General features: G+C 43.3%; 1 protein-coding gene across 9 annotated transcripts in view; it reads left to right on the plus strand.

The window, feature by feature from the left end:
- Window positions 1-12,065, plus strand: part of SLC11A2 (solute carrier family 11 member 2) — a 36,597-nt gene that overhangs the window by 11,945 nt on the left and 12,587 nt on the right. For 5 of the 9 annotated variants that reach the window (XM_061416098.1, XM_061416096.1, XM_061416099.1 and 2 more), the window contains exons 3-15: window positions 1,155-1,306; window positions 2,027-2,152; window positions 2,935-3,054; window positions 4,600-4,706; window positions 5,244-5,314; window positions 5,423-5,490; window positions 6,748-6,903; window positions 7,556-7,714; window positions 8,552-8,638; window positions 9,526-9,645; window positions 9,800-9,949; window positions 10,478-10,551; window positions 11,377-11,530. In XM_061416098.1, the coding sequence (XP_061272082.1) occupies window positions 1,155-1,306; window positions 2,027-2,152; window positions 2,935-3,054; window positions 4,600-4,706; window positions 5,244-5,314; window positions 5,423-5,490; window positions 6,748-6,903; window positions 7,556-7,714; window positions 8,552-8,638; window positions 9,526-9,645; window positions 9,800-9,949; window positions 10,478-10,551; window positions 11,377-11,530 (1,544 nt within the window). The remainder of the gene's footprint in view (window positions 1-1,154; window positions 1,307-2,026; window positions 2,153-2,934; window positions 3,055-4,599; window positions 4,707-5,243; window positions 5,315-5,422; window positions 5,491-6,747; window positions 6,904-7,555; window positions 7,715-8,551; window positions 8,639-9,525; window positions 9,646-9,799; window positions 9,950-10,477; window positions 10,552-11,376; window positions 11,531-12,065) is intronic. The other 4 variants (XM_061416097.1, XM_061416102.1, XM_061416104.1 and 1 more) reach the window with 2 other exon arrangements.

The following is a 12,065-nucleotide window of genomic DNA, read 5'->3' on the forward strand; positions in this document are numbered from 1 at the left end:
CTTTTGTTTTTCTAATTGGTGGTTGCAAGGGGTTCTTGGAAACCCTGAGATTAGAGCTTTGTGGTTAAAAATAGCCATTTGATGGTCTCAGCAGACTGGGTTTCCTAACTTTCTGGTGACTTAGCCCTTTTCTGTGAGACCCTCGCCCTTACCACCCCCTCACTGGCCGGATTTAAAATTAGCAGCGAAATGCAGGAGGAAGATTAATCACACTGGTGATTAGTCTGCGGTGAGCCTTCCTGTCGCAAGGGTGACACCTCCCCCTCCCCAGGCTCTTCACTGCAGGCCTATGTCAGGTGGCGAAGCGTTCCTTTTTGGTCATTTCTCTGCAGCTACAGATTTTAGCCTGAAATATGATAGTGGTTTGTAAGTTAGCCATTTCTGGGGAAGCCTGATGGAGATATAATGTCCAAGGATGATCCTTTGACTAAATCCTACCAAATAATGGGTGGGAGGTGGAGAGAGTGTCCTGTTAGCCTATTTCCTTCTAAAAGTTAAGATTTAGGTGATCAGTGAGGCTAGTCTGGGGATGTTACATATTGAGCCCTAGACATCAGTGATTTTGGAAGAAAATGAAATGATTCTAGAAATTGGCAAGTGACAGTAGAAGTGTGAAACTACGGGGAGGCCGTTTGTGAGATTAGTGTTGAAAACCGATATAGGGCTTGGTGACTGGAGAAGGGGGTTGTGAGGGAGCTTTTTTACTGTAAGCATTTTTGTGTTTCTCAAATTTTCAGCCATTTGAATGTATTGCCAATTCAAAAATTAATTTAAAAATATAGTACTGGAAATTGAGATGGAGTTAGGTAGATCTTGTGCATTTATTGAGGTATTAAAAAGATTTAATGTTAGTACTTCTAAAGATGATTACTGATATTACCAACTGCACTGGACTTCCCGGTGGTGCAGTGGTAAAGAATCTTCCTCCAATGCAGGAGACACCGGAGATGTGGGTTCCATCCCTGGGTCAGGAAGATCCCCTGGAGTAGGAAATGGCAACCTGCTCCAGTATTCTTGCCTGGAAAATTCCATGGACAGAGGAGCCTGGCAGACTACAGTCCCTGGGGTTGCAAAGAGTCAGACACGACCAAGCACCTTAATAGTAGTGTATTTTGTTCATTTTAATTCATTTCTTCTCAATTCTTTTAACTCAGAAGATGCTTCTGGAGACCATGGAGACTCTGCCAGTCTTGGTGCCATCAACCCTGCATACAGTAACTCCTCAATTCCGCAGTCCCCCGGGGCGGGCTCAGAGGACCCCTTCACCACCTACTTTGATGAGAAGATTGCCATTCCTGAGGAGGAGGTTAGTGACAGGTCCTTGGAGGAAAATATTATTATCTAGGGAAAACCTGTGTACAATGTCTGCTAGACAACTGAAGATCAGCAACCTCAGAGTCAATTCTGGCAGGCAATCTCTGAAGACTGAATTTTTGTAGTCAGAGAAACTGTTAAGGAAACTAAGGTCCTTGAAAAACCATTGCCAAGTTTTACTGGTGAGCATTTTTTGATCCAGAAAGCATGATTTTCATGTTCCCTTTTTTACGTTGCCTTTTGTCCCATTTGGGTAGTGTTTGAGCACAGAGGTAGGGGTTATTATTGCTGGGGTTTTAGAATGAAAGGCTGTTGGAAGGACAGGTAAGAGAAGGGCTCTTATTTGGACAGAGAGCTAGCCAGGTTGCTGATAAGGAATGGATAAGATGGAAAAGAAACTTGGACACACCTTTGTCCAACTTCTGAAATCCTTTGTTCTTATGAAGCTGATATTGTTGCTTTTTATGTGATAAAATAATACATAAGTTAGACCAGGAATTTGGAGGTGGTAATCATTTTTTTCCTCCAAGATAAATTTTATTTTATTTTATTGTTATTTTTCAAGTTTTTTATTCTGTATTGGAGTATAGCCAGTTAACAATATTGTGCTAGTTTTGGGTGGATAGTGAAGGGAGTCAGCCATACATATGCATGTATCCATTCTTCCCCTGGAGGTGATAATCATTTTGTTCTGTATTCCTCTCTTGTACAGTACTCTTGTTTTAGCTTTCGTAAACTCTGGGCCTTCACGGGACCAGGATTTCTTATGAGCATTGCTTACCTGGATCCAGGAAACATTGAGTCTGATTTGCAGTCTGGAGCAGTGGCTGGATTTAAGGTGAACATGGAGTCTTTCCCCCTTTCCTTTTTAAACACTCACAGTGTACTTCTCTGCTCTGCCTGTTGGATATCAACCTTGTGGGCTATGTGCTGATTCTATATTGGCTCTGACACTTAGATGAAAAGTGCTTTTCCATCTTTTTTTTTTTTAATCCCAACTAGGAATGAGAATGTATTTATTTATTTATTCCTAGCTGTGCTGGGTCTTTGTTGCTTTGCGCAGGCTTTTCTCTAGTGGCAGTGAGAGTGGGGGCTACTCTCTAGTTGGGGTGCACGGACTTCTCATTGCAGTGGCTTCTCTTGTCACAGAGCAGAGGCTCTAGATGTGCAGGCTTCAAGAGCTGTGTTTCCCAAGCTCCAGAGGCCAGGCCCAGGAGCTGTGGCATACGGGTTTAGTTGCTCCGTGGCATATGGGATTTTCCTGGACGAGAGACTGAACCCATTCTTCTGCATCAGCAGATGAATTTTTTACCACTGAACCACCAGGGAAGCCCTTTCCGTCTGTTTTTTAAATTTTATCATGTGGTTGGTTTTTAGTTTTGTTTTACCCAGATAGTTTCCTTGAACAAAAGCACAACTGCAGATGGGAAAAACTAAGGCTCAGAAAGGTGCGAGGTGACCTAGCAAGTTCTGTGCAGAATGTGATACAGAACTCAGATCATTGGATTCCTGAGTGGAGCTCTTCCTGAGTGTACTCTTTCCCATTGACATTGCCAAACAAGCAAACTTAAACCACTAGTTATCTCATGAGTGTAATGGTGGGGTTTTGTTCTTCTCTAGTTGCTCTGGATTCTTCTGTTGGCCACCATCGTGGGGCTCCTGCTCCAGCGCCTTGCAGCTCGACTGGGAGTGGTCACTGGGCTGCATCTGGCTGAAGTGTGTCACCGCCAGTATCCCAGGGTAAGCAGTGTTTGTTACTCATATCATAGGTAGCTGTGTGTCTAGACATTTGGGACTTGTTGCTGTCTAAGACAGGAATGGGTAGACCCAGTGTCTGGAGGATAGCTTTAAACTGACTTGATTGTTCAGTCAGTTCAGTCGCTCAGTCGTGTTCGACTCTTTGCGATCCCATGAATCGCAGCATGCCAGGCCTCCCTGTCTATCACCAACTCCCGGAGTTCATCCAAACTCTTGTGCATCGAGTCGGTGATGCCATCCAGCCATCTCATCCTCTGTTGTCCCCTTCTCCTCCTGCCCCCAATCCCTCCCAGCATCAGGGTCTTTTCCAATGAATCAGCTCTTCGCATGAGGTGGCCAAAGTATTGGAGTTTCAGCTTTAGCATCAGTCCTTCCAAAGGACACCCAGGACTGATCTCCTTTAGAATGGACTGGTTGGATCTCCTTGCAGTCCAGTTCAAAAGCAGAGACATTACTTTGCCAACAAAGGTCCGTCTAGTAAATGCTATGGTTTTTCCAGTAGTCGTTTATGTTTGTGAGAGTTGGACTGTGAAGAAAGCTGAGTGCCAAAGAATTGATGCTTTTGAACTGTGGTGTTGGAGAAGACTCTTGAGAGACTTGATTGTTAGATAAGTACTAATCTATCTCTTGGAGAAGGAAATGGCAACCCACTCCAGTACTCTTGCCTGGAGGGTCCCATGGATGGAGGAGCCTGATAGGCTACAGTCCATGGGGTTGCAAAGAGTCGGACACGACTGAGCTACTTCTGGTTCATCCGGAATGTTTAATCTCCTTTCCTGGCTGTGAGAGAGTATCTTTACCTGCTTTTTTTTCTTATATGCCTTTCAAAAAAAAAAAAAAATCGGTAACTTGTAGTTTGTTTTAGCTTCTCTTTCTTCTTACATTTCTTACACTTCATGTTTCTTAGTTTTTTTTTTTTTTTTTTCCTGGCCTCAGTGAGCTAGCACTACTAAATTTCTTTCTGTTCGATTATTTGACCAGATTAGTTCCCAGATTTTATTATAGAACACCCAATTCCAACACTTTGCCCCGAGTCCCTTTGCATATCTTGTCTTTTTTTTTACTTGCTTGTGCATTACTATATTAAGGATGACTCCAACCTTTTCATGTTTGTTTTGTCTCTTCAGCTATGGTCAGGATAGATATTTTCTTCTGTAGTATTTTATTCTCTCCTGAACAGTATTTTGACCATCTTAGCATCCTCATTTCCCCTAACACTTTCAGGATTGTTTTTAGGCAAAAAATTAAGTGGAAATAATGAATGGAAACTCCATTCTTGTGTCAAGTAAAACAGAAGGACTTCTCAGCTGCTGCCCTAACCTTGACTCAGGCTCTACCACAAAGAGCAGCCTGGCCCTCTCTGTCAAGGGACCGAGTAAAGCTTGAGTTCTGGTCCTTCATCTCTAGACCTAAGGCTTAATAAAGGACTATTATTGGATCACTGCCAAAATATGAATTCCAAACTATGGAGGAAGTTCTTAGAAATGATTAATTAAGAACCGTATCTTTCTGCTGTTTGATGTTTAGGTTCCACGAATCATCCTGTGGCTGATGGTGGAGCTGGCTATCATTGGCTCAGACATGCAGGAAGTTATTGGCTCAGCTATTGCCATCAATCTCCTGTCTGTAGGAAGGTGAGGGGTTTTTCCTCTACAAATAATCATTGTTTTGCCAGATTTCAAAGCAAGCATAAAAAGAAAATCCCAAGTCATTTTCAGTTTTCAAGATTCACCTCAAGTATTGTTTTTTTCTGTGGAACCTTTCTGGAACCACCGTCTTCTCTCCTGCCAGATGTAGGCTCTCTGTCTTCCATGTTCTCATGTCAGGTTATGCAGACCTGTTGTTAGCCAGTGTGTGGCAGTGTGTGTTATAATTAATTTGTATCTCAGTTTATCCCACTTGATAAGTGAGTCCCTTGCGAGATAAGACCCTTACTTTTTAGATTTGTGTCCTGAATATCTGAAATCGTAGACAAAATTCGAATGAATGTATTACTTTACTTAGTACTGAGATCCTAAATTACACAAGGTCTGGCCTCCTTGCTGCTGTTCCCTTTTCCTGAGTCCTTAGTCCTCCAGGTGTCATGTATCTGGAGAGCTGTTGGGAAACTGGGAAATGGGTCTTTCTCATTGTTTCTTTCCTATAATCTCCCTTTTTAATCTCTGACCTAGGATTCCTCTATGGGGTGGAGTTCTCATCACCATTGCAGATACATTTGTATTTCTTTTTTTGGACAAATATGGTAAGGACAGTGGGAATGGAGGGGTCTCTCAAAGGAACTGCTTTCCATCATGTGGCTTATGGGGTAATCTGCCTTCTGTGAACTCACTACTGTATTTTTCCCCTTTAGGCTTGAGGAAGCTGGAAGCATTTTTTGGTTTTCTCATCACTATTATGGCCCTCACATTTGGCTATGAGGCAAGTATTACAGGCTTATTCATTAGCTTTATTATTATCATTATTAACTTTTTAAAACAAGGCTTTTGTCCTTTTATTATGAAAGACAGTACATGCTAACAAAAAGCCGAATTCAGAACTGGCCAATTTTAAAGGAATAAGGATGTGGCAGAGACTAGTGTCCAGGAACACCTGCAGGGACTCCTAGTTTAAAACTGTACTAGAATTTCTGGTCCCAAGTTATTCTCAGCAACAGAACAGCATTGGAGAGGGTCAGGAAAGGGGTTACAGCATTATTCTTGGCTGTTAACATTAGAGGGGTTTGTTTCTGCTCATCCTAGTTGACAGTAGCTGCAGCTTGGACTTTCTCTGTATTGTAACAATTAGTGAACTATAGGGGATACAGTACATGTTTCCCAGTTTGTGCCCCAATCTGGACATTCCATTGGGTTAAAAGTAACCCTAACCCTACCATTATATTCAGTAATGCTCCTGTCTGTGTCCAGTTATTATAAACTGATTTCTGCTTATTGGCCTAGCTAAGCTTTTGAGAATGTGTCTACTCTATGAGTAGATGATAGAGCTTGGTCTAAGGCTTCAAGAGAAATGCTGAACCAGGAAAAAGTGTTTCTGAGTGAGTCTCAGCAGATGCTAGTGGCAAGTGTTAGTGATTTTTCTATACATAGGTGAACATGGAAGCATGATTAGTGTGGATAATCAAGAATCGACTATTCTAAGGTGTGTCTCACAGGAGTTATTGTGACAATAGTATCAATAAGGCCCTTAGCAGCTGTTTTATTTCTTTAGAATATTAATTAGATTCTCAACACATCCAGGCTCCCCAGGTGGTGCTGGTGTTAAAGAATCGGCCTGCCAGTGCAGGAGACACAGGAGACTTGGATTCTGTCTTTGTGTGGGGAAGAGCCCCTGGAAGAGGAAATGGCACCCCTCTCCAGTATTCTTGCCTGTGAAATTCCATGGGCAGAGGAGCCTGGCAGGCTGCAGTCCATGGGATTGCAAAGGGTTGGACATGACTGAGCAACAGCACTACACATCGATTTCATGTATCTAAAATACAGTGTGAAGTGTCTGGATACCCCATTCCTAAATTCTCTGAACTGTACTGCTTGGTTTTTTTGGTTGGTTCTGTGTTCCTCATTTCCTGTGTAGTTGTTGATGAAGGGGTTTAAGGAGTAAAGATGCAGTGTTTTCTAGTACTGTGTTACTCCCTAGTCTCATATTCCAGAAAAGACTAATAGCTGTTCTGTTTGTGTGTAGTATGTTACAGTGAAACCCAGCCAGACCCAGGTCCTCAAAGGCATGTTCCTGCCATCCTGTTCAGGCTGTCGTACCCCACAGACTGAGCAGGCTGTGGGCATCGTGGGCGCTGTTATCATGCCACACAACATGTACCTGCATTCTGCCTTAGTTAAGGTGAGCGAGACCTTTCTTATCTCAGTGGCCTGTGTAGTTTCATGGCATCTTTTCCTTTCGTTGCAAGGGACACACACTTAGTTCACAACTGTTGAAGCCCTGAAGGAGCATGTGTTTTTCCACAGTTGGACTGCACACTCTTGTATCACCAAGGTGACCAGAGATGGGACCAAGATGACATAGAGAAGGGACTAGAGTCCTTCTTAAAAGATCTGAAGGGGCACCGTGTCTCTTGTCTTTAAATCTCAGATGCCTGAATGGCCTCATGGAGATCAGGAGGAAAGAGCCTAATCTGTCTTTTACCAGTTAATCCATCACAATCGTTTGTTGGAAGATTTCAGAGACCTTTGTAATTAAGGAGGTGTCCCCATTATGTCTGAAATCAGATTGTTCTCATAGGTCAGCAGTTCTTCCAGCCACATAACTGAAGGCTCAGCAGTCACTCGTTCACTTTTTCCTCTTTGGGATGTATGATGTCATCAAAGGGTCATGACTTCTTACTCACTCAGTGAATCAGGATGTAAGTGGAGTCTCACATTTCATGTGGTCAGTTGTTTGCCCCTTAGGCCTTTCACCTGACTACAGACTTATGAAATATCACAAGGAAACTTGTTCCAATTCATCAAAGAGTGACTGTTGCTGTTCTCTCTAGTCCAGACAGGTAGACCGAGCCAATAAGCAGGAAGTTCGAGAAGCGAATAAGTACTTCTTCATTGAATCCTGCATTGCTCTCTTTGTTTCCTTTATCATCAATGTCTTTGTTGTCTCGGTGTTTGCTGAAGCATTTTTTGGGAAAACCAACGAGCAGGTGGTAAGTAAGCCCGGGTCCTGGGTAGTAGTGGATGTGAGGGTAAAGAGGAGGCTGCATTGGGGCAGGAAAACGTGACAGTGACTTCGAGCTCAGGGGAAATAGATCTCAGTGCTGCCCCTAAGTCATGGCACTACTCAGGTTTACATCTGGGGCTGTGACCAAGCCCAGACCCTCCTTCGTAGCTTTAAACAGGTAAGGAAGCGTGCCTTAGCCCAAGGTTGCCTCGTGCCGTTGTTGGTGGCTTCATGTCTGTTTGGCTGTTCTCATCCCCTTTTGCTTCCTGTTTACCAACTACTGGCTGCTTGCCAGTCCTGCCATTTAGTGCTTACCGGCGGGAGGAGTCAGCCAACAGAAAATAAAGCTATGGCTAGACAGGCTATTTTATCACACTGAATTCTCTGTCCTCTTGACTCCTGATTGCCAATCTAGGTGTTTTTTTTTTTTGCCAATCTAGTTTTGATAAGTCCTTTGATTCCCACCCATAGGACCTCTGACTCCTAGCTCTGCTTTGAATAGGCCATTCTGTTCTGGGCGTCCTCTCATATTTGAAGTCTGTTTAAGGGCCCTCACCACCTATTATCATTTAAAATGACCCAGCATTCGTGTATTACCATGCACACTCTGACTCGAGGAGAAGCTTTTGGTGACCTGGGGGCGTAGGAAAAGTGGGGAGGCAGAGCTCAAGGACCTGCCGCCAGCCTCTGCTTTCATCAGCCTGTGTCCAGTGTCTCACCTGCAGGACTCGTTTCTTAGATGATCCGTCTGTGTGTGAGCTGTTGGAGAGGTCTTCTCTGAGTTCTGGACTCAAAAGTTGATCCTAAACTGCTTTGGTTCCAGGTTGCGGTCTGTACAAACAGCAGCAGTCCCCACACTCACCTTTTCCCAGACGATAACTCAACACTGGCTGTGGACATCTACAAAGGGGTAAACGAGTCCGGATTTCTGATCTCTGCTCCTGAATCAAGATTCTCAGCATAGTGTCTGGTCTTTTCAGTGGGTTCACTTCGGAGCTCAGCATATCTTCTGTGGAGTGTCTTTTTTTCAGAGGTCCAGATGCCAGACAAGCCTTTTGGATTACGTGGAAGGGAATAGGAGATCAGCTGACAAGATGATTTAATTGTATCAGCAATTCCCAAACTTATGTTGATAGCATATTGTTTTCTATGTGTTAATTGGGGAGACTAAAGAAGTATCCCTGGTAAAGTGGTCTTTTTTGTGTGTGTGGCTGAAGACTATTTATTTATTTAGATTGTGCTGTGTGGCATGTGGGATCTCAGTTCCCGGACCAGGGGTGAAATTTCTGCCCCTTGCATGGGATCACAGAGTCTTAACTACTGGACTGCCAGGGAAGTTCCAGTAAAGTGGTCTTTACTGGGGCCTCTCTGTCCCTTTTATGCTGATTACATTGTGAACCTCCAGTGGTACACAATACATAGTATTTAACATTTCTGAAATTTATTGGAGGTTTCTCTCCATTCCTATTACCATCTTCCAGAATAGTGTGTTTAGGAATATAATTTGGGAAGTGTGTTATAGTCATTTTTCTTTTTGATACGTAACATATGAGTTGAGGATAAAAGCTTTAGGAGCCTAGAGAAGAGAAGGGACTAGGCTGAGGAGGAATGGGGGCCTATCCAACAGAATTTAGGTTGAAAGCCTCTAATACGAGGTCAGGACCCGAGTCTAGCTTCTGGGACAGTGCCAGCACAGCGCTTGGTAGAGGTGGGTGCATAGCCAGGAATGGGGAGAAGTGACACCAAGGATATGTTTGGGGTGTTGTCTCAGGTGATCTCTCTCCCTTGCCTCTCCAGGGTGTTGTGCTGGGGTGTTACTTCGGGCCTGCCGCTCTCTACATCTGGGCGGTGGGGATCCTGGCTGCGGGGCAGAGCTCCACCATGACAGGAACCTATTCCGGCCAGTTTGTCATGGAGGTACGTGCTGCTGTGACTGGGATAGACGAGAGGAAGGGGATGTTGCCCTTTTGTCCCTTCTTAATTCTGTGCCTCTAAGGTCTTCCCAAACCTCCTCAGACCTTTTTCTGTTTCCTCTTTCAGACACTCATCCTCCTTCTGTGTTTTCTTCCAGGGATTCCTGAACCTAAAGTGGTCACGCTTTGCCCGAGTGATTCTTACCCGTTCTATTGCCATCATCCCCACTCTGCTTGTGGCCGTCTTCCAAGACGTGGAGCATCTAACAGGAATGAATGACTTCCTGAATGTTCTTCAGAGTTTACAGGTGAGGAGGGAGCTGGGGAAACTCACATCCCATTGAGTCAGGAGGCATTCTGTATTGCTCTTAGGTACCAAGCCTAGTGTGGGTGTGGGGAAAATTCAGAGGAAGAAAGAGGCACAGTCTTGGTCTATGGTGAATGCATATGAAATCTCTGGAATCTAAAAGGTTTTTAGAAGTGGCTTGTTTTTTTCTAAGCCTGTTGAATGGGAATTATAAGCTGTAATTACATATAGAACACAAAATTATTCATTAACCAAAGCGAACATTAAATAATGTAAATGAGACTGTTGGGTATTATGGAGATTAAGAAGACAAGGCAGATAGAAATTTTGTAGACACTATGAGCATAACTGACGCTAGGTTCATGCTACAAATTTCCACATAACCCTCCAGCATGTTGCGATGACAAGAATCATTTCTCACAGAGTAGGTGAGGCAGGGTCTGTGGTTCCCTTTTGCTAACTGTGCTGCTCTCTAGGGTATTACAGGAACCCCCGTAGCCCTGTCTGATCTTATTTTTTTCTTTTGCAGCTTCCCTTTGCTCTCATACCCATCCTCACTTTTACGAGCTTGCGGCCTGTGATGAGCGAATTTGCCAATGGATTGTGAGTGTACTTCTGTTAGTTCCCCAAGATGTGTGGGGGAAGGGTATCTTCATCAAACTGACCAGTCAGAAATTAAGTCATAGGGGGACTATGTGCTTTAAGACATGATTCTAGAGCTGCCCTCTCAGTCTCTGACTTAGAAAATAGAGACTGTTGGGGACTTCCTGGTGGTCCAGTGGTTGAGACTCTGCCTTCCAGCGCAGGAGGTGCGATTTCCATCCCAGGTCAGGGAACTAAGGTCCTACATGCCACAGGGTGTGGCCAAAAATTAAAAATAAATAAACACAACATTGTGAATCAGCTATACTTCAGTGTAAAAAATATCAAAGAAAATGGAGACCATGAATTTAACAATGGAGGGCAAGCACATTTTTTGTTTCTGGTGGGAAATTTTTTAGCTTTTAGGGCTTTAACTCTTCAACTTCAGCCACTGAAGGTTAAAGTATCTTAAATCCATGTTAAATGATCTTAATGAGGGAGGCATAAGCTAATACCTTTTATATACATCTCTAAAGTACCTGGGGTATTTAAATGACTTGTTGCGTCTCTAGAGACTCATGACTTTTTCACTTGTAAGGCTTGTTGCATTTTTAGGGGCTTAAATAACAGGGATTATTTGATAGTGTTTTTTTTTCTCTTCTTCCTCTTTCTCCCTATCATTGTGTAACTTTGGCTCATTTAACCTAATCTGGGACATAAGCACTTTTTGGTTTGTTTTTAAATGCCACTTACTCCTGTCCTGTGACCCCAAAAGACACAGTGTTTTTTTCTGTTTGTGGACAGGTTGGATTGTTCTACCAATAACTGTGCTGATTCTTTTGACAGAGGCTGGAGGATTGCAGGCGGTATCTTGGTCCTTATCATCTGTTCCATCAACATGTACTTTGTCGTGGTTTATGTGCAGGATCTAGGGCACGTGGTATTGTACGTGGTGGCTACAGTGGTCAGCGTAGCTTATCTGAGCTTTGTCTTTTACTTGGTAAGTCCAGCTGGGAGGAGGCAGGGGTGGTGAGGTGCATCTAACACTCAGAAGAGAAAGGACCCAAAAGAGCATATGGTTACCTGTCTTCAGGTTACTGACACGATTTGTATGAAATTGTTAAACCAGCTGTGACTAAAGAATATTTTTAATCATAAATTTTCCCTCTGTTCTTAAGAGCCATCATTTTTCAAAATCTGTCACTCTGTCTGGTTTCCATTCCTAATAATTCCTAACAAGAGAGTGTAGTATGTTTGAAGAACTCAAAGATCAGCCGTGTAGAAAGTAGAGTGGTATGAGATGGGGTTGGAGAATGGAGCTGTGTCTTGTGATTTCAGATCTTTGCGGGGAGCACATGTGGGTTCACAGCCCTGCCCAGCTCTACTGCTTAATAGCTGTCCAGTGACGACTCAAGTAAATAGTGATAATCTCTCGTTGAATTATTCTAGAATTACTAAAGAATGATGGTTATAAAACAAGCTATATCGAAAAGGAATGCAAAATAAATAATAATGAAAAGAAAAGGAATGCAGAA

This window comes from Bos javanicus, chromosome 5 (assembly GCF_032452875.1).
Source record: "Bos javanicus breed banteng chromosome 5, ARS-OSU_banteng_1.0, whole genome shotgun sequence".
Classification (NCBI taxonomy): domain Eukaryota; kingdom Metazoa; phylum Chordata; class Mammalia; order Artiodactyla; family Bovidae; genus Bos; species Bos javanicus.